This window comes from Strongylocentrotus purpuratus, unplaced genomic scaffold (genome assembly GCF_000002235.5).
Source record: "Strongylocentrotus purpuratus isolate Spur 01 unplaced genomic scaffold, Spur_5.0 spur5_scaffold_4, whole genome shotgun sequence".
Classification (NCBI taxonomy): Eukaryota; Metazoa; Echinodermata; class Echinoidea; order Camarodonta; family Strongylocentrotidae; genus Strongylocentrotus; species Strongylocentrotus purpuratus.
This window is the reverse complement of record NW_022145610.1, coordinates 5,726,327-5,748,251: the sequence shown is the minus strand read 5'-3', so window position 1 is coordinate 5,748,251 and position 21,925 is coordinate 5,726,327. Positions and strand designations below refer to the sequence as shown.

General features: G+C 37.0%; 2 protein-coding genes across 2 annotated transcripts in view; one reads left to right on the top strand and one right to left on the bottom strand.

Annotated features, from left to right (window-relative positions):
* Positions 1-3,212, bottom strand: part of LOC575313 (uncharacterized protein C1orf112) — a 32,386-nt gene extending 29,174 nt beyond the window's left edge. The window contains exon 1 of the mRNA XM_030997651.1: positions 2,843-3,212. Coding sequence (XP_030853511.1) covers positions 2,843-2,932 — 90 coding nt within the window. The 5' untranslated portion in view covers positions 2,933-3,212. The remainder of the gene's footprint in view (positions 1-2,842) is intronic.
* A 1,445-nt stretch (positions 3,213-4,657) lies between these two features.
* The window catches only part of LOC574665 (DNA (cytosine-5)-methyltransferase PliMCI), a 34,153-nt gene continuing 16,885 nt past the window's right edge, over positions 4,658-21,925 (top strand). The window contains exons 1-17 of the mRNA XM_030997755.1: positions 4,658-4,893; positions 7,074-7,122; positions 8,393-8,454; positions 9,857-9,902; positions 11,159-11,718; positions 12,186-12,377; positions 12,959-13,019; positions 14,018-14,101; positions 14,576-14,685; positions 15,524-15,642; positions 16,063-16,155; positions 16,707-16,858; positions 17,397-17,578; positions 18,663-18,834; positions 19,246-19,343; positions 20,198-20,336; positions 21,450-21,533. Of these exons, the coding sequence (XP_030853615.1) occupies positions 4,841-4,893; positions 7,074-7,122; positions 8,393-8,454; positions 9,857-9,902; positions 11,159-11,718; positions 12,186-12,377; positions 12,959-13,019; positions 14,018-14,101; positions 14,576-14,685; positions 15,524-15,642; positions 16,063-16,155; positions 16,707-16,858; positions 17,397-17,578; positions 18,663-18,834; positions 19,246-19,343; positions 20,198-20,336; positions 21,450-21,533 (2,256 nt within the window). The 5' untranslated portion in view covers positions 4,658-4,840. The remainder of the gene's footprint in view (positions 4,894-7,073; positions 7,123-8,392; positions 8,455-9,856; positions 9,903-11,158; positions 11,719-12,185; positions 12,378-12,958; positions 13,020-14,017; positions 14,102-14,575; positions 14,686-15,523; positions 15,643-16,062; positions 16,156-16,706; positions 16,859-17,396; positions 17,579-18,662; positions 18,835-19,245; positions 19,344-20,197; positions 20,337-21,449; positions 21,534-21,925) is intronic.

The following is a 21,925-nucleotide window of genomic DNA, read 5'->3' as shown; positions in this document are numbered from 1 at the left end:
AATAGGTAGGGGTTGTTGTATCTTTTGTGGTAATACAATGGAGGCAATCTTCCTTGCCCAGAACCAACGAGTGAGAAGAAGATTGTGTGTTGACCGGAGACATCACAGATGAGAACTATTACAAAAATTACATGCTATGACGATTTTAATGCTCTCATCTCTGTGATGTTTCTTAACCAATAAGTGAAAGCGTGACTTGACAAGAGATAATACAGGGATAGAATGATTTTCAGAATACCAACTTACAACAATATTGTTATATCTCTGGAAGATACAACAAACGATAACACAAAACTTACAATTTTCAAAATATCTCCCCAGTAATCGATAATTTTTGTGGTGATTGCACTCATAAGAAGACTATTTAGGGAATCGGTCACCTAAAATAAAGCAAATAGAAAGTGGTTTTTTTCCTACCTTGTCTCAAATCAACACCTGTTGAAACCGCACCAGAATTATTTAGCCAATAAATGTTGGGACAAATTATCTCACAAGGTGAATTATAGATAGACGTTCATATATTGCACATACCCGTAGAAAGAATATGTATGACTATATATTACTTTGTTTATGTCGCTTCTTTGCAGATGAAGTAAGGGAGAACAAACTCATAATCTCGATAAAGTAATAAGGCCTCAGAACATAGAGAATCAAGCGAAGAAGTGAGACATGAATTATGATGAAGCTGAATTAGCTTTGGTGTAGACTTTAGGCTCTCTCTCAAAGACGTGTGCTCTCGTATAAGAACAGCAGAAGTGATGAATGTGGGTGTGGCAAAAGCAAGTGTAATAATGCTATACCAGTACATTGGTAGGTTGTGGAAAGTGCTTGCCAGAATAACTGCACATTCCAATACAATAGGGTTTAGAAAAATATGTGCTTGCCGGAGAAAATATGTGTGGTGCTCCAATGATGTTACAGGTGATCACTATAGAAATGGAAGACAATTGAATAAAAAGGCCAGACTTCAAGCCACGCGATAAATTCAAGACAATAATATTTACAAATGTAAAGTTCTTCTTAAGTCAAGTCATTACAACTATATAAAGAAAATTCTGTCTGCTCTTAGTAAGACTCATGGGGCATTGCAAATAGGCCATTTACGTAATGTAACCAAATTTAATGCATAAGTCTTTGTGAAGTGCCTCAATACAAATTTCATTCACCTGATAAGAATAATAGTAATAGTCAGAATGCAAACTGCATATATTAAGTGTTGCTAGGTAGGTCAAGCCATGTTTGTCCAATTAGGCAACAACTAATGTATGCAGTTCGGATTCTGTCTATTGAAATACTATTTTTTTCAGGTGAATGAAATGACATGTATCGAGGCACTTCACAAAGACTTATGCATTAAATTTGGTTACATTACGAAAATGGCCTAAAGATTGCAAGTTGCAAAATTTGCAACTCATATTTGCAATCAATTGCAACTCAACTTTCTTGCAACGCCCCACTACTACAGAGTCTCCTAAATTTTCTAGGATTTTGTTAGGATTAAAGTTTTAACAATTTTATTAAAGTGACTCTGTAACATTGTTGAAGGTTGATGAAGTCCCTTTAAGTTAACTAGATCTAGCTTTTATTTCCCCCCTCCCCCCTCTCTCTCTCTTTTACTAATGAGGTGTTGCAATTAAGTTGCGATCAATTGCAAATTTGCAATTAATCGCAAGACTTACGCTTGATTTGGGGAGTTTGCATGCAATTGATTGCAACTTTCTTGCAGCGCCCCATGCATGAGAGCCATTTGGTAAAGCCAGACATACATGTAGATTTAGTCTCAGAGGCACATAACCCAAAACGAACTATGATTTAGCTTAGTTAGAATGATTTAGTCTAGCTTAGTAGTTAGTTAGATTGATGTAGACCTAGACCAATTTTTTTTATTCTTTCGTTCTTTAGCCTCTGATTTGGGTAGGGTCGGCTCCTCTATTTATACAGAGGTCAGAGCCTCCGATTTATTTTGGGTAGGGTCGGCTCCTCTCTATTTGGGTAGGGTCGGCTCCTCTCTATTTGGGTAGAGTCAGCTCCTTGAGCCGACCCTACCCAAATCAGAGACTAACGATCGAAAGAGACAGAAATTTTGGTCTAAGATTGATGTAACGTCTAGATCTAGACAGAAAAAATTCTGTCTGCTTGGAAGTTTTTATTAATAAACATGCAGATTTTTTTCTTTCAATGCTCTCCTCCAAATTTATGCAGAACATAGATCTAGTAATTATAGTATCTAGACTATCCCAAAACGAAAAAGATCTAGGCCTACACTAACTTTTCGTTCTAACTTAGTTAGGTGACGTATTGACTTGAATGAAAAATGATGATTCATAATGATACTCATGCAGTTGAATCACTGTCACTACGAGTACGACCACTGACGACAGTAGACCCTAGCTAAGGCCATGTAAAATTGATTACATGTTGATCGTCCGGATTTTTTGAAAAAGAGGAGGAGGGTGTACCATGTTATTTGATATTTGATATTTCAAAATGGCCGCTCAAAATGGCCGCTCGGTACATTTTCCCTGACAGTCGAGGCTATTTTTTTTCAAGATGGCCGCCGACAATTTTTTTTTTTTTTAAATCAGAAATAGAGCCATTTTAGCAGTGTTTTTCATGTTTTTTTTTCTTCAAAAAAAAAAAAAAATCAAAAAAAATTTCAAAAAAAAAAAAAAAAAAAAAAAAAAAAAAAAAAAAAAAAAATAACAAAAAATAGGAGGCGGCCCCCAAAAAGGAAGCGGGCGGGGACGATCAACATGAAATCAATTTTACATGGCCTAATAAAACTTGAAAGTCAAATTTTAATTTCTAATAAAACCTCATTAGTCTAAAGTTAAAAGGATATTATTAACAATGGGAGTGTTTCGTTCAGCTTCAGTCTGCAAGTTTCCTTGCTCCATGATGAGATATCATCAATGCTTGATTCCTGAGACATTTCATCAAACCAGAGTAAACTGAAGTCAAAGATCACCACTACTAAGAATATGCCTACTATCAAATCCCTGCGCTGCGCGGCGAGGCTCGACGTGAGGCGTACCCTACCCGTCCGGCTGGACTGGACGTTCGTTGTTAGCACCAAGTCCGATCAAACTTTCGCGGCGAGGCTGATCAATTAAATTCCCCGCTGCGAATATTAGTAGTATACGTCGCCGGGTGCCAGTTTCTCGAAACCAACGACAAGACAGTCATAACTTTATCCACCGACTAAACTACAGAGGCTAAACCGCTGTTTGCGTCTTATCTCTCATGGGAGAAGAGAAAATTAAAATGATTTACGACATAGACCCTAGATATACAAATAAAAAAACAAGGCTTCAACAAAATATTAGAATGAAGAAAGAAATAGCCTTCTAAACGTTAAAACACATGTTTTAAACTCTTCAGTTACACATTTTGGAGTCTAGCTTTTGGAGATATATAATCTAGATCTCTTGAAATCTGTCATGGGTCTGCATGACAACAAGAGAATATACTTTTTATGATGGATTGCCCGCCACAGTGGCGGATTAACCATTCCTTTCAGGATTTTTCTGATTTAAAAAAAAAACTAAGTTGTAGTAACCTAATTTTACCATGCAAAATATTTCGGATATTTTCTTTTCATACAAATATTGAATTGTTCAAGTCAGAATATAATTTTCACCTTAAACTGAGAACGTATGCAGGACATATGATTTAAGAGTTCAAAGGTGATTTAAAACCTAGAACTATTAACAGCCATGATTTAATTATATTTCGAAATGGTAAAACTTTTGATCCTATAGGTGTTCTCTTATTTACAGTGACAGTGTAATGATTTAAAGCCGGCTCCAGGTAATTAAATTAACATTAACACATTTTATAACGATCTACATATCATTAGTGTTAGTTTCCAATGATCCCATGCACAATTTTTTTTTTTTTTTAGTAATTAACAAGCCTATTTATTTTTTCGATTTTATCATTATTTTGTTTTTGGTCTTTGGGTTGGGTTTGTTACTTTTGTTTATTATCACGATTATGCCTGACTTCATTTTTGTAATGGCAATGTAAAAACTAACGCGTAGAATCAGTTTAGTTCAGGGGGGGCATTAAATGTATGAAGATGATATATTTTCATACAAATGTTCATATAGAGTCTATATAATTAAGGGTGTATAGCTGGTAGATTTCTTGTCCTTTTAGCAAGCCAGTTTACCCAATATATGACATGTGATGGTGCTTGCACATCGGCTAACGTCTTTGGTTTATGACAGAGATATGGGTCAGGATGCTGCTGTCCCTGATCTTTGCAAAGAGGGATACGTGAAACGCGTAGCGGACAAGTACTAAGTAGCTTACTAGCGCTGATGTACTAAAAAAGTTGACGGTCTCGTTAAAACGGGCCCCTGCTCTGTCGCCCGTAAAGATGGAGTTCGATTTCCGGGTTGTTATAGGTTGTACCATATTTACAAAAGGGGTGCACATATTCTATAAAAGTAATCAAATAATCATATATGTTTCAAAAAAGAATACAAAAATAACTTGACATTACAAAGTTATATTCGTAAATTATGATTAATATGAATATTATAATTTGTATAGGAAAATTAAATATTTTGTTAATTACTTAACTATTTACCCCCCTTAATAAAATAATCCAGTCTGTTTCGCGCCAAAAATATTCCGCGCGACTTCAATTTGTCTGAGCAGAAGTAAACAATCCACATGTGTGTGAATGTCAGCTATCTGCGACGTACATGCCATGAATAGTCGGATCGAGATTTCAGCAGGTTTTTTGTGGTGATTCAGGCTAGGAATGTTCGCATATTTGGTCTGACTTACATTTTGACATCCCAGTAATCATCATACTAAAGCAATCAAGATGCCTTCCAAGACGTTATGTGATCGAGTTATTCCAACGAACGTGAGAAACAGGTGAGGTGCATGCCGATTCTACTTCATGAGAAACAACACAGGTGGCCATATTTTGGTGGCCGTGAATCAGATCAGGTGGAATAATATTAACAACATTAGACCTAGACTCTAGAGTCTATTCATTAAATGTTAATAGAAGATTCGAAAAGTCGAAAGACAACCTTTGATTTTTGAAATCTCAACAGAAGCTGATTGATAGACCATCATGACCATAGCCTAATAGCAATTTGTTCAGATACTGCACAAGCCAGAATATTTAGACCCTGGCTAAATCTGCGCTTCTTCAGAAGCCTAGATCTAGATCTATCCAAAATTTGACCCGTAACCCCGGCCGGTTGGGACTCAGTGTTATTTAGGGTACGCATATGCGTGTTCCAACCGACCCCCCCTTTTCAGCAAAAGTCCGGTGTGTAAAGTCAATACGGCTCGACCTTTTTCTTTTGTATACGAGCCTTTTTCCGCACCCCCCCCCCCCCCCTTTTCAGCAAAAGTCCGGTGTGTAAAGTCAATACGGCTCGACCTTTTTCTTTTGTTACGAAAAGGACATTTTGGCAACACGCATGCGGTCATTTTGAAACCTGAGTGGGGGGGCCGGGCCCGTAACTCTGGCGTGGAGATAGAGTCTAGACCTACCCTACTAAAACATATAAAAAATGAAGTAGATATTCATTAAAGGTCCAAATAAAGATTAAAAGTCGTTGTGTTTATTACCTGTTATGTTTCAATTTTCTTGTTAGTTTTAGAGTATTTTTTCGGATAAACGTTGATATTAGCATAGGCCTACACTTTTTCACAGGTTTCACAGCAAACTGCTGCACAATACAAGGGCATACCGATGGTGGGTTGCGGGCGGGAGCGCGCCTGTGTGAAGTTATCTATACCGTAATGTCTCAGACCCTCATTACGTATTTAAAGATGGCTTCACACAGACGCGCGCCCACCTGCCCGCCCGCAATCTACCATCGGTATGCACTTACTATTATGTATGGTCAGCACCCTCTCTCACTTAAATTCGAAACCTCTCGTGCAGAGTGGCCGATGGGAGCGGGTTAACTCGATGTATAGCGCTGCATGCAGAAATATCTACATGTGCCATTAATGGTGATTAGTTTAGTATACTATTCTATTACTAAACTAACGTTAACTAAGGCGCATGCACGGAGTTCGCTGAACTTAGCAAAATTCTTGACCAATTTCAAAGTGCTTTGTATGAGAAGAAATAACAGTTCACTAGCGAACTCCAAAGCCAGTATGCAATGTTCATCAGGTGCTAGAATGGGTCATTACCAACGCATTTTAGGTTTTGTTTACATTGATCAATCTTCACGCAGGGGTATGGGTGCCAATTAAAGCTAGGTAATATCAATTTCATATTATCTTCTAGCTCATGGTCTAAGGCTATATACTCATGTTCAATGAATTAATTTGGTACCCTTGTAAATACAAGCATATTGATGCCTTGGAGAATATATGAGGGAGGGCCACTATAGTATAGGTCTGTTCCTTCCTTAGAAGGGCTTGGTTATACCGGTTATGAAGAGAGACTACATGTACACAACATAGACTAAAGTTGCCTACACCAGTTATAGACAAGCTTGTGCTAATATGATTGAGACTTTAAAAATGCTCAAAATATACGATTCTAGCATGACTCTTTTTTTTTAGCTTAGTACCACAACTACACAAGCGCTATGGGTAATGGATAAAGCAGACAAAGATATTCATAGTAATGTCTTTGTCAGTTGTGGAGGCTGATACTGTCTTTTAGTTGGAAAATAGGCTGGATAGGCATTGGCAAAATCATGAATATTACATGTAGTACAATTATAGAGCAGCCCCCCTAAATACTGCCAGAGTACTACCAATTAACTAGGATCTGGACATAAAGGCATGTCAACCTGCGTCCAGAAGTCAACCATATCTAACCATAAATAGGTCACAGTAAACCTCTAATTGCAGAGATAAAAGCCTCGGACACTGCCAGATTGAATTGTGGGAAGGAAATCAGGACAGAATGTGATGTCCCAATGAGGTGATCCCTGTCCTCTTTGACTCTGACTTTTTTGTACCATGTTAGATTGCAATCTTGCAAACTTGAAATTAGAAAGACAAGATTTAGACTTAAATGTATTACGGTAGATCTATCTCCAAACATTTGTCTGTTTCCATTCTTTCTACAGGGTACAAGAACTTGAAGGAGATCTGAATGATGGACTCATTACAGAGAAGGTAAGGAGATCAAACCAATTTGTTACACTTAAATTTTAATTCACTTAAATGATTCAAAACTATATACCGGTATGTGATTTAGAAAAATAGCAACAAAAACTGACATAATACAGCCTTTTGTCTTGCCCCTCTTTATCTCCCTTACTTTTATCTGTAAACCTTACTGATATATGGGAAAGCATATTCAAAAACAAAATAAATTGATACATGAATGGAGTCACAAAATCAGACGATACAAGCGAAAGCTAACAAATGTGTGAAAAAAATCAATAAGTTGTGGTTGGCTGCACACGATCAGATTGATTTTCTTATGAAATTTGCTGTTACAAAAATTGTGACTATGCTTAATGATATAAACTTTTTTGGCGCACTTGTTCATTTATCTTCTGCTAATATTGTTTAATTTGGGCTTTCTGTTCATGCTTGCAATTTACTCCGATGAGGGCAAGATGAAAAGCTTTCACTATGTCTGTTTTCGTTGCCATTTTTCGATATTGTAGTACCAATCATATTCCATTATAACTTATACATTCCATTCAACATTGAGTGCAGGCTGGCTATTCTGTGACTCCATTCATGTATAAATTTATTTAGTTTTTTAATGTGCTTTCCCATGTATCAGTAAGGTTTACAGATAAAAGTAAGGGAGATAAGGAAACATGCTTACGTACAGTTCCAGTTTGGGAAAAAATGTTTAATTTACCATAGAAGATAGAATTGAATTCAAGATATATGGCAAAGATGCTGTTGCATGGACAAAGGCCAAAATGTCCCTCCACATATTTTTTGTATGTTTTATGTTGATGTTCTGACAAACAAAGCTTTCAAGATAATGAAAATATAATTTCCCTCCACTTGGGAAATGTTTAAGGTAAATCTCCAAAACATTTAAAGACCCTGTCTGGCATGAAAAATGAGTTCTAAATCAATGGAAAGCTTATAAATCATACAGTAATATCAATTATATTTTATTTAGTGTCAGTCAGAGGACATTGACTTTAAATTAACCGAGTATGGCTTATCACCCCAGCTATATAGGCGAGCGGATTGGATTCACATGTTATGTCGTCACCATAACTGGCAAAATTGACCTCTTTTGACCTGTTGCTTTTGTGCAATACCAGAATAGGGAAAATATTTTATATTCCTTTCTATTTGATTTCTATGTCCATCCAGCTTTCCATTGATATAAAGCTGTATTTTCATTGGATAGGGTCTTTACCATCATACAATAGTTGCAAATTGATTTATATTATTGATTTCTCTCTAGGGGTATATCAAGAAGAAGAGCAAGATGCTTTTTGAACACATGTCATCAGACATGCAGACAACGTGAGTCATTAACTCTCTTTCTACCGTATTGCCAATCACTGAAATCAAGAATAAGCATTGATGTGTGGATCTATGCAATGTGTCCTGTGGAACGTAGACCTGTTTTATGCCTACTTCATACATTTATTTAACCCTCCTTCATATCTAAAGACAAGGTTCATTGATTTTAATAACTAGCTTTATTGTCATTATTGCAAAAGTGAAACTTTGATTAGACAATTTTATCAAATTTCAATGCTTGGAATCATTCAAAGTAATGATTATTATCAATTACAAAACAGCCCGGCATAAGCACCTGAACAGCTCTCCGAATGCTGCTGAGATGTGTGACATCACATGTTGAACATGATTCGCACAAACAGACGATGTCCCATAACATCTCACTCATTTTCAGTGCCTGTTTTATCATCTTCTCTTCAGTTATTATTTTATTTTACTTCACTACCGTCAGGCTAAATGTTTAATCTATTGCCTCACTCTAAACCCGTGCATGGTATTATTTTGATGAAAAATGCATTGATAAAAAATTAAGGAATCTGTCGCTTGTAAACAAAATAAGACGCCATTGTATTTTCAGCTGCATACACCTCAATATTTTCGGCGTTTCAAGAGGGAACAAATGCTGTTCATGCTATAATTCCTGGGGGTTGTTCAATTTGGTAGTGTTCTTTGATCCTGTGTATTTACAAACAAAAGAATTTAGTTATCAGAATCGGTTTCATATCCCTTTTTGAATGGTGTAAAATGCCATCACATTTATATACACTAAACTTGTTATAATTTGAGAAATAATAGCATTGTAATTATGTTCATTCTTTGTGGGATGTCGTTTTCTTGGGCAGGATTGGTTCATATTGTGACGTCATTAAATATTGTTATTTTTCTGGCGAATCGCTCGTATATCCTAGATGCTATGGAGGTGTTTTTATTTGTATTTTTTAAATCACCCGATATGTAGTTGACCTAAAACTTGTACGATGGCCATCTGTTAGCTCACCAGTTTGTAGTGATATGTTATTTGCCATATTTGTGATTTTCTTTGAACAGGCACTTTAATCCATGAACTTCAAACTTGATATTAGTGTGCGTCACCTTAGTGAGATAAATTGATTAGATTTTGGCTAAAAGAAGGTCAGATCTCAAAGGTTAGCAAGTGAATTTACATAAAATTAAAGGTGTTTTTTTTAAAACCTTGTCACCACCAAATCAATTACTATTTTAGGCCATAATAGCTGTGAACTTTTAAACTGTAGCTACTATGTATGTAGACAAGTGATCACATTTTGGGATTGTCAGGTCAAAGGTCAAATAAAGGTCATATAGATCAATTGACATGTCAGTACATGGACGGTACATGCTTTTGTCATTGTGTTTCATATTGTTTTTGTTTTTGTTTTTTAAGGTTGAAGGGACTAGAAGACGAGCTTAAGGATGAAGAATTGACAGAGGTAATATATAATTATATAATATTGACTGGCCTTGAGGGGTATATCAGAAATATTGACCAAGCTCAGATCATATTGCCCCGAGTCGAAAGACGAGGGCAATATGGTCTTAGCGCGGTAAATATTTCTGATATCCCCCGAAAGTAAAGTCAGTCAATATTTTTATTGTTATCCAAATCAGACATCTAGAGCAAATACAGAAATCCACCATGACAATCTCAAAGAACTGAACAAGCTTTGTCAAACCAGCACTGTGCATCCAGTGCTTGACGAAATTTTCGATACACTGCAAACAGTGTGCATTTGGTGTGATTATTACGTCACAATAGAGTGCATAATAGATGCGCAATGAAAATGACAAAATATGGCCCGGATGCGAGACCGTGGAAAATACAAAGGTATATTTTCACTCGTCTCTACACGCAAAGTCTATACGAGCAGGGAGACCAAGGAAAATACAAAGAATATACCCCTTCGTTCCCACTGCTAGTGAAAACTAGGGCAATACGGTTTTGTAAATGACCAGCTCAGATGTCTGATACGGGTAATAATATTTTTTATTCATGCCCATCCTGTCATATATCAAGTGTGACCTTGACCTAAAGTGTAACCTTGACTTAAAGTGTCACCTTGACTTAAAGTGTGACCTTGAATTAAAGTGAAATAATAGAGAGATGATAATTGAGAAGTTCTTGTGTAGTTGTGTATCATATGTCATTGGACTTTGGATCACACGGTTCCAGTCCCCCTGAGGCACTAATGTACTTGTGCAAGACATTGAACTACATTAACCACTGTCCAGGAAGGAATTCTTTGAATGATGTGACCCCTAGAAACTGTAGCCTAACAGAGCTGGGCTAATATTGGAGCACCTTGAGCAACTTACGTGGTGAACATGTGCACTATGGAAATATCCAATAGTATTGTTATTATACATGTACATACAGTGTAGATCTACCTCGCTGGACCTGTCCAAGTAACATGTTGATTTTTAGAATGGTCATTACAGATTTCTTCATTGATTAAGCCATTACCATGGGAACCAGATGGCTTCTGTTTTAAGCCTTTGGGAATGAAAGAATACAGAAGTCAGTGGGTTAATGTATTTATTTTATGCATTGTATAATCATGAGCCTTTTAGATGAAAATTCTTGATCTCTGCTTTGTTTTCAGAAAGGGTATGTGAACAAAGTGAAGTCTATCTTGGCAAAGTTTCTCGATACCTGCATGAAAATTCTTGATCTCTGCTTTGTTTTCAGAAAGGGTATGTGAACAAAGTGAAGTCTATCTTGGCAAAGTTTCTTGATACCTGCACCCCCATCAGCAATGGGGACATCCAGCAAGAAAACAGCTCCAAAAAGAAACTTAACAAGGATACTCAGTCCACTGTGAAAAACGGCTCCAGCTCCATCTCCTCTAATGGCTCAGGTGACCCCTGCAAAGCCAACGGACATTCAAATGGCAGTCATGTTCGTGCTTCAGATCAGGAGGGGAATGGCAGTAGCCAATCTGAGGAACGTATGGAGACGGACACTCCCACTTCCGGAAAGGGAGATTCCAAGAAAAAGAAAAAGAAAGGAAGTCCCGGGGGTAGTGAAGGAGGGAAAGGAAGCAAGAGAAAGGTTTTAGGAGACAGTGACCGGGAAGAAGAGGAAAAGAAGGGAAGAGAAGAAAATAAAGAGGTGGAAGAGGAGGAGAAGGAGGAGGAGAGTGCCGGTAAAACAACACCAGATGCAAACACGCCAAGATCTAGCAAGAGGAAGAGATCACCCAAAGTGGATGCAAAGCAACCCAGCATTATGTCAATGTTTACCAAAAAGTAAGATTTCACAATTGTACAGACCTACATCAAGATTGAGAATGAGACATCTCAGATACACATACATGACATGGATTAGTGCCAATCTGAGAACTATCCTTACATAAAATTAAAGGCACTTCATGTAAAATGATGAGGTTATTGTTGTCATGATGTACAGATTTTTAAAAAATCAAGAATGCAGACTATTATATCAATATATTAGGCTTGCACATTTGATATGTTAAGAACTTTTCTAAGACCTGAAGAAACAGTAACAAAGAATGTAGGCTTTTTTATTCTTCCTAAAAATTTAAAATGAATGCCAAGAAAGTTCTTTGTCATGGAAGTGTTTGCACTGTATAAATCGCCCCACTTGTTTACAGAATTATGCAAGGAAATATTTCAAATGAGCAAACATTTGTATAATGACAAGTGAAAACAAGTGTTGTTTGAGCTGATATAACTACAAATATTATTTACTGCAGACCAGCAAAGAAGGAGGAGGAGAAGGTAGAAGAGTCTTTATCCTCAGTAGATGAGAATGAAACAAAGATGGAGAATGGAGATGATGGAAAGAAAGAAGAGGAGGAGGAGGAGCCAAGTGGACCAGGAGGGAAGAGGATAAAAAAAGAGGAGGAAGAGGAAGAGAAAGCTAACGATGAACCAATGTCACCGTCGTAAGTTGAGATAAAGAATATATATAATATATGACTATCATCAACCCTACCCCCCCCCCCCCAGTGGTAGAGCAGTGGTCTCGTAACCAGAAGGTTCCAGCTCGAAACCAAGTCAAAATGCTAGTGCCCTTTGGTAAGGCATTATTCCTCATTACCAGAGAAGACATAAAGCTGTCGGTCCCATGGTTGCTTACTTACAAGCACTTAGCAGTCATATATAACAAACAAACAACGAACAAAGTATATAAAAGTGAAAAGAAATATGTTGACAGGATAATCATATTCATTTGGGTAGTTTTCCAGGGGAGTTTATCAATTGAGAGATTGTCTTAATAGATTGTCCATATATAGGACAGTATGTAATTACTTCAAGAATAGGGCTTCATGTGACATGGGAATTCGTGATTGATGTTTAATAGAATGAATTTTGAACTTCAGCAACTTTAACACTTGTCATAATGGTTTCTTACATTCAGTGTTTCAATTATTAACTGATGAAGTTGTTTCCTTTGCTATTCATTTATATCCTTTAATTTTAACATTGTACGAGTTGTTAAAATGTTAAATTTTCTTTCATGAAGGAGAGACCTACGGCAAAGATCCAATAACGAGACAAGTTTTGCTGTAAAGGCAGTTACCAAGGTAACCAAATATAATTCTATCCTTTAATTTTTACTGTTATGCCAAATGTTATTAGCAAGTCATCAGTCTTGTTTAATTCATCCTATAGTTTAGTATCATGACATCTTAACTTTGTTATTTCTTTCATCAAATTTGCTGTTCCACAAAAAAAAAACTTTCTTTAGGATACATGTATCTGTAGTGATGATATTGGTGATGTTAATGAGGATGTTGATGATGTTAATGAGGATGTTGATGATGTTAATGAGGATGTTGATGATGTTAATGAGGATGTTGGTGATGTTAATGAGGATGTTGGTGATGTTAATGAGGATGTTGGTGATGTTAATGAGGATGTTGGTGATGTTAATGAGGATGTTGGTGATGTTAATGAGGATGTTGATGATGTGGATTATTGTGATGATGATTATGATGGTAGGACACATATATTTTGTGCCTGATGAATTTCTTAAAGAGAAGGTTGAGTTCTGGGAAGAGGTGAAAAATAATTTGTGAGCATTACTCATTCTTATTATGCAAGTGTGGAAGAACATCAGTTAAGACATGTTCCCTGAAAAGCATGGCTCTTCAAATGCCTTCATATTTTAAATATGCATGTAACATCGTAAAAATCGGGGGGGGGGGGGGGGCGGCTTTTTACGCCACGTGTTCGTGTAGTCCCATATACATCTTTCTGTGTACAGTGTTTGTAACTTTACTAAGACTTGGCCAAATTTCTTATCATTTTGATGATTCCAGAGCCTTGCAATACACACAAATTCTTATATGCTAGATGATCAACCTTTTCTGGTCAGTTCCACACCGTTTTTTTCACAATGCAATCGCATGACCAGAACTCAACTTCATCTTTAAGGTTAAGTTGATGTTTGTCTATCCCATCGAAGGTGGAGGCGAGACTAAGGGATCCAAATGACTTTTACTTGAATAAATATACCAAGAATGCTATCCCCTACAAGATATCTTGTACATTTTCATTTCTCTTCTGTTTGTTTCCATAGCAACCTCCTGTTCGTTGTAAGGAATGCAGGCAGCCACTAGATGACCCTGATCTCAAGCTCTTTCCAGGAGACCCTGATGATGCTGTAAGTCCAAACCTCACCTTCCAATTGTGCATTCCTTTTTTTTATGAATTGTAAAAAATTATTATTTGAGTATCTGTATGAAATGCAGTTTATTTCTTATTTATTTTAGAAAATGTAAATTTGTAACAATCATACTTTGGAGTAAAATTACATTGGGGACAAATAGGGGATGAAATTTTCATTTCATTTCTTATCATGTGCCTGTAAACTACAAGTCTATTAGTTTAAAACGTTGACTGTAGTCATTGAATTATTGGAAATCTTGTTGTATGAACCTCTTTTTCACTTGAAAACTTAATTTTTTTAAATAAGACGAGTGAATAGGGGTCATCATATTGTATTTCAAACATGTGTTTCTGACTCAGTTAAGGGATGTATTTTTATGATAAAACAAAGTGTTTGAATCTGATGTGATGAATTATTATCAATAGGGTTGTATAGACTGAGAAATGATATTACCATGCTATGTTGCAGAGGGAGGAGTATATCACCCTGACCGACCCCAGACTCTCCTTATTGACTGGTGATGAGGAAGACACTATGAGCTATGATGAGAGACTGCAATTCAAGATAACCAACTTCAGGTCAGTTGAGATAAAAGGGAAAGCAAACCTTGATAGCAAACTACTCTAGAAGAAAAGCTTGTGAAAGTTTGAATTGAATAAGACAAAAAAAAAGTTGCATCACTATACGAATGGGCTCTTCAGATTGAAGATTCAGCTCAGTAATCTCTCTGTGATGAAGTGGCAAATGACCTTTCCATTTGTTCCAACACATTAAATGACCAAATTTTAATTTTTCACAAATGTATGACTCAGGATGGTCTTTTCTCTTTAGAGGACCTATAATAATATGCTTTCCATAATATAGTTTGACTAGTGCCCAAAGCGAGAAGGCACTTAGGAAAAAAACAGAAATTAATGATAGGTTTTGTCTACATCACATTCCAAGGACTGAATTGGAAATTTGAGATTTGCACTTATTTAGTTATCTCATATTACTTTGGCAGCTCGGCTACGACCAGGGTAATATGTGTAAAGCGCCATGAGCGTCAGAACCTGGCGGATACCGGCGCTATATAAATAACCATATTATTTATTTATTTATTAAAGTTGATTGAAGATTCAAGTTGACTTTGTTTTTTTATAGGATTGGAACCTATATTACTACTGGAAATTGTGTTTTGAGACAGTTAAAATTAGGCGGCACAGATAAAGTAATTGTTGATTCTCAGTTGTTGTTTGCCTGACAGAAGTCGATTGACAGAGCTCACCTCATGAATCCTATAACTCCTCATTTCCACTCTTTCAAATTCAATAGTTGTAAAGTCTTGACACACTTGTTACACATTTCGGAAGTATGAAAACTCAGAAGTCTTAACGTGAAATCATAACTTGCAATGTCTATCAATTGCTACTGCAGTGTCTACGATAAGAGCACTCACCTCTGTGCGTTTGACAGTGGATTAATAGAGAAGAACAAAGAGCTGTATTTCAGTGGATACGTCAAACCAATCTATGATGAAAACTCAAGCATTGAAGGTAAGATTATATATTATTTTCTGATTCATCCCTTTGAATTTTACATTACTGAATTCTTCTTTTCCTTTGTTGTTTGATTCTCTATTACTTCATCTTTTATATTATTCCCCATCATTCATTTGTCTCTCCTCATCTCTCTTATCATTGCCATATTCCTAATCTTATTCTTCCAATAAAAGTTTCTCTCCCTAGTCCTCAATTTCTAAATATTCAACAATTTCCCTGTGACTTTCTGTCCTACAATGTACTTAATTCATCTTCTCATTGCAAATATAGTATGTAACACTTTTTGCCTTATGTGTGTGTGTGTGTGGGTGTGTTATAATTGCTCATAAACTTATTCTTAAATGTCAGCACAAAAATATACAAGAAGTATATTATTGATGTTTGTAAACTTTTATCTCCATGGTTACGATGCAGGTGGTATCCCGACCAAGAGGATGGGTCCAATCAATGAGTGGTTTACCACAGGCTTCGATGGAGGAGAAAAGGCCCTCATTGGATTCAGCACAGGTAAGAGGATGAGTATCTCTCAAGAGATCTAGAAAGATAGTGAGGAGGAAAAAGAGGGGAGAGACAGGAAGAAATGTAAATAAGGGGGATGGGGGCAAGGAGTACCGTGGTAACCCAATGAAGACGATCGGTCTGATCAATGAGTGGTATACCACTGGCTACGATGGTGGAGAAAAGGCCCTTGTTACCTCTGGTCAAAACAAAGAGACAAACAGAGCAATGATAGACCACACAAACAATTACGTTGCTCTGAATGGCAAAACAAATGTGATTGGTGTGAAGCATGAGGAGGGTTAGTGACTGAGGTACATTACAAGTGTAAATGAGAGAGAGAGAGAGAGAGATACGGGGAGGGGCAGAGGGAGAGAGAGAGAGAGAGAGAGAGTCAATATCATGTAAAATAATCAAGTCAAATGGTCACATCGATCTACTGTCTAGAAATCAAATAATTATTTGTTGATTAATCCAAAGAATTTCAATAAGATACTCCAATTTGGTATGGGTCAGATCGTAAGGATCCATAAATGTATGTTTTGTTTTTCTCATGGCAGCCTTTGCGGAATACATTGTGATGAGTCCTAGCGAAGAGTACAAGCCATTCTGGACGGCCGTTCAGGAGAAGATCTATATGAGTAAGATACTGATTGAGTTTCTTCAGAGCACCCAGGATGCTGTGTATGAAGATCTTCTCAGTCAAATCCAGGTTAGTCATGTCATCCCAACATGGTATTAGACAGGGTCTGAGAAAATCTAGTTGAATCTATAGGGTCGGACGATATTCCAAGATGTTTGTCTAAAGTTCTGTCATAATTACTTTACCGGTATGCCAGCATTTCAAATGCTTTAAAAAAAAAATCTATCCCAAAATGATGTCTCAAGATGCCATAAGATGATTGTACCCAAATACACTATCCCAAAATGCAAGAGTGATGTGGCATCCTGTAGATGCTATAATGCAATGCTATTCCTAGATTTAATAGAAATAAAGTTGTTTTATGTGATTATCAGAACATAACCTTAATCATTAACTCTTACTGCCTTTCAAACTTAATGATGGAAGAAAACATGTTTCGAACTCTATTTGAGAGGAATTTACTCATTGCAATGATTATAAAAATAAAACCCTGAATCATGAAGAAAGTCATCTTACCACTGCATATTTGGCCGTATCACATGTATAACAATGAGCTATTAGTCTGTACATATTATCAAGTTTTAACATTGTCATACCATCTATGCAGACAACCGTACCACCGGAGGGATGCAATCGCTTCACGGAAGACACTCTCCTGCGCCATGCACAGTTTGTTGTTGAGCAGGTAGAGAGCTATGATGAAGCAGCAGACCTTGATGAGGTGCTTCTCATCACCATGCCCTGTATGAGGGACCTCATCAAGCTGGCAGGTGTTACCCTCGGCAAGAGGTAGGATATAGCAAATTATATTCCGCATACTAAGAATCTTGCAATCTGATTGGTCTAAACGAGGTCACATGATCAATGATAGATAAGTACTATCTCCCTGCGATAGGACTTTTGTACCATAATTTTTTGCTGCTACCCCACTTGCCCATTGAATAAGCAAAGCAAAGTAGGTTACGCGAAATGTGAATGTCAATGTCAAATGAGTGCACATCAACTTTATTACATGTATGCATGTTGTGCTTTGTAAAATCTAGCTGAAGCTAAACTGTCTGCAAAATCAGTTCTTTTAATTATGTAAAATTCACTTTAAATAGACCTTATTGCCGATGTGGGATATAAAACAAATATCCTCGTAGTCGATTAATATTACTCTCAACGCCTCTTCAATTCTACCATTAAAATTTTTTTGTTTTCATCTTTCAGAGGGGCACTTCTGAATGGCTGCTCTCAATAGAATAATTGGGCATTTTGTGAAACTACTTTCAAAGAAAATGATATGTCGAAAACCTGGATTGTAATACAAATATTAGGGATTAAACAATATTTTCCCCTTCAGTATTGCACAAAAATGCAATTAAAACCACATTTATTCACACCCCTTCAAATTACGGGTCAACAGGGGTAAAATTAACTGCAGTTACATTGACCTCATAACATGAGGACCTGATCGGCTCAACTATATAGCTGACACAATGAGCCGTGCTTAATAGATAGAGAGACATCGTGAATATGCGTACGCCATATGATGTCATCAAGACGAAATTTAGTTTTAGGTTGACAACTTCTGATTTTCTAATCTTTAGATAAGTTTTCAGAGAGCTGTTAATTGTCTGACAGACACTAAAATAGCATATAATTGATATATTAGTAAACTGTGGCTTATAAGCTTTCTGTGATATAAATTCATCTATATAATTTTTAACTTCCGTCAGGTCTGTAAGCCATTAAATGTTATGTCACACGCAACTTGGACTGAACCCAATTTAAATGTGTTGAAAGTAAATTAATATATCTCTTACATGTAAATAATAATGGGGCTCCTTATTTTTTATATTGAACTATTTTTTTCTTCTGCTTCTACCAGGCGTGCTACCAGGAAAGCCGCAGCAGTCAAGAAAGACAAGAAACCAGTCTTTACCATGGCGACTGTCACACCCCTTGTGAGTCATATCTTTGACGCAATCTTCAAGGATCAGATCGCAGATGAGATGAAGGCAGCTGCAAACGAGAGAAAGAAGCGATGTGGAGTTTGTGAGGTAATACCCTTCAAATCTTCTCTATTTATCTTCCAATTTCCTATGCTGTTGGGTTGGATGTTGATGTTCATTTCATGTGGTCCTGTGTAACATCAATTTTAACAGGTTAATCTTTTGCCACAGTCTCCCCCTCGAAAATTCAAAAGTAATAGAAATATGATATTTTTGGTCACTTGTGTAGTCTTATTCTTTTTTTAAAATAAGGATTCAATCAGTATTTGGCAGGCTTTTTCCCTCTACCAAATGTTGCTTATGCCCTTCATTATAACACTGTGCATGTTAATATAAGGGCTGACAAAAATTAAAGGACGGGCTGCATGTGTTTGAAAGAAATGCTTCTACAGTGTACATGTATATACATTTAAAAATGCTATGTATCCTAATCATGAACAATGAATTTAATTTCACTAGGTATGCCAAGCACCAGATTGTGGCAAGTGTACTGCTTGCAAGGGCATGATCAAATTCGGTGGAAGCGGCAAAGCTAAGCAAGCTTGCAAGGAGAGGAGGTAAGTCCAACATGGTTCTTTTGATTTGCGTATAATGTATTTTGGTTCTCTCTCTCTCTCTCTCTCGCTCGCTCTCTCTTTGTCTCTTTTACAATATTTGAGACATGGGCCCGTTGCATAAAACTTACCATTGATGGTAACTTTGCCATTAATGGCAACTACCATGGTAACAGGGCTCAACAGCCAATCAAAATCAAGGTTTCCATGGTAGTTACCATCAATGGGAAGTTTTGTGCAACAGGGTCATGGTGTAGTGCTACAAATATTGATAGCTTTGGGTTTTTGTCATTTAAAAAACATAGAACATCAATTTTATTGATCCCAAATTGTTATAACCATGGAAGTACTGATCATTTTCAAGTCCCCCAACCCCTATTTTGCAGTCTTTCATTGTGCATAATAGTGTTTGCACTATTCTTGTTTGACAAAGCCAGAAACTAACAAATCTAGACTTTGCTCAAGGCTTTGTAAATAGTGGTAAGCTGCCAAAGAAGAGTCTGTGCTTGCAGACTACCGAACCCCCATCAGCTATGGGGAACGCAACACTATGGTACTGTCAAGGGTCACATGCTAAGGTCAAAGGTCATTTGTGATCATATGTTAAAGTTAACTAAAAGACATTCTTGTCGCACATGATCACAAATAAAACTTTTTTGCAATCACTAATTCCTATGTAATCTCTCGGTAAAAGGTAATTTTGCAGTTCCAAGTGTAATCTAACTTGTGATCAGGGATGCCCTTTGGGAGCATTAATATAAGTTGGTCATATGTGGGCAAGACACAATCTAGCAGGTGCCTTGCTATGATTGAAAGACATTATCTATACTTTATTCTTTTCTTTTGCAACATGACAGGTGTCCCAACATGGCCGTGCAGGAGGCTGATGAGAATGACTTTGATGAGATGGATGATTCTAATAAGAATGGGAACAGGGATGACAAGAAAACCAAGAAGGGTCGCAAGCTAGGATCCCCACTCAAGAAGAAGAAAAGGGTAAATAACAAACATTCTGTTTCATAATAATAATAATAATAATAATATTTAGCTTTTAAATAGCGCTTAATACAAATGTCTCTAAGCGCTTTACAAATATACTATTACCCTGGTCATTGGATTCAGTGCTTGCCCGCACACACTGTGTGCACAATCTCCACTCCCTGGGGAGCATTCCAGCCAGGCGTTACTTGACGCTCAAAAACTGTTTGACCAACAATGATGGTCGCATCCTACCGGGTACCCATTTAACACCTGGGTGGAGAGTAGCAAGTGCAGGTTAATATCTTGCCAAAGGATATTAGTGCCGTGTCGGGATTCAAACCCTCGGCCTTCGCATCTCCAGTCAAGCGCCTTTAACCACTCAACCACGACCACAGACTTGTATTAAAGACTGCTCATGGAAAACTAAAACAGTGCTGTTTGAAGTCTGGTTCCTTTCCCCTGTGGTAGCTTTCATTTTCATATGAGGAGGCTCAGTGGAAGAGCAGTGGTCTTGTAACTGGGAGGTCCCATGTTTGAAACCAAGTCAATGTGCTCATGCCCTTTGGTAAGGCATTAATCCTCATTACCAAGTCCATCGAAGAGGACTTTAAGCCCTCGATCCCCTGGTTGTTTTCTTACAAGCATATACATGCTTTCTTAGCAGTCAGGTAAAACAATCATCATCAAACAAACAAACAAATCTTAGCCTGCTTTGTTGTTCAACTAATGGATCAAAAAGTGCACCAGTGGTCCCAACATGTATGTATCTTGCAGAGCCAATGAACTGGTTGAAATTTTGGGTCATGAGGTTAAAGATCAAAGGGTCATACATGTATATGAAGATTAGCTTGTAATCACTATATTCTGTGCACGGTCGAAGATCCGTTTAGTTTTGTAGATCGGGGGTCTTCATATACACAGGGATGCAAAGGCAGGTTTCATTGTACACAAGCTCTACGGAAGAATGCAAGAACGTATATGAGTAAAGATGATGGTTTTTATCATTGTCAATCTTTCTCAATACAAATCGGTAGACTGACTGATAAAATGACATTTTCCATGAGTTTCAGAAATATTCTAGCTTTCAATGTCCATGGTAACAAACTTGTATCCTTCATATCCCATCAGGCCAAGGTTACATGGATCGGTGAGCCAGAAGAGGTGACCAAAGACCGTGCGTTCTACAAGGCAGCCATGATTGACGATCAGAAGGTTAGCTTAGATCTTTCTTTTTGGTCAATGTTTACGTTTTAATGGGCTCTACTAGTTAAGTAGAGGTATCTTGGTATGGGTAGAGAATAACTTTTTCACTGTGAACATTCTCAATACAACTGATGCAATCCAGTCATGACAGACAGTATGCAACAAAGAAACCAATTTAGTCAGAAACAAGTCACTTTTCTCTTGCTCTCCTACAGTCCTGTGTATACCATCAGTCAAATTTATACCACAAAGTTTGTAATTTTAAAAAGTTGAATAAAGTCTAGGAAAAAAATTCTTTTGGTAAAGTCAACAGGTAAGAAATAGCCTTGTATCCTTCAGAGAAACTTAAAGTTAACAACTGAATTATTTATACCACTCACTTTTAAATTTGATATTTTTTG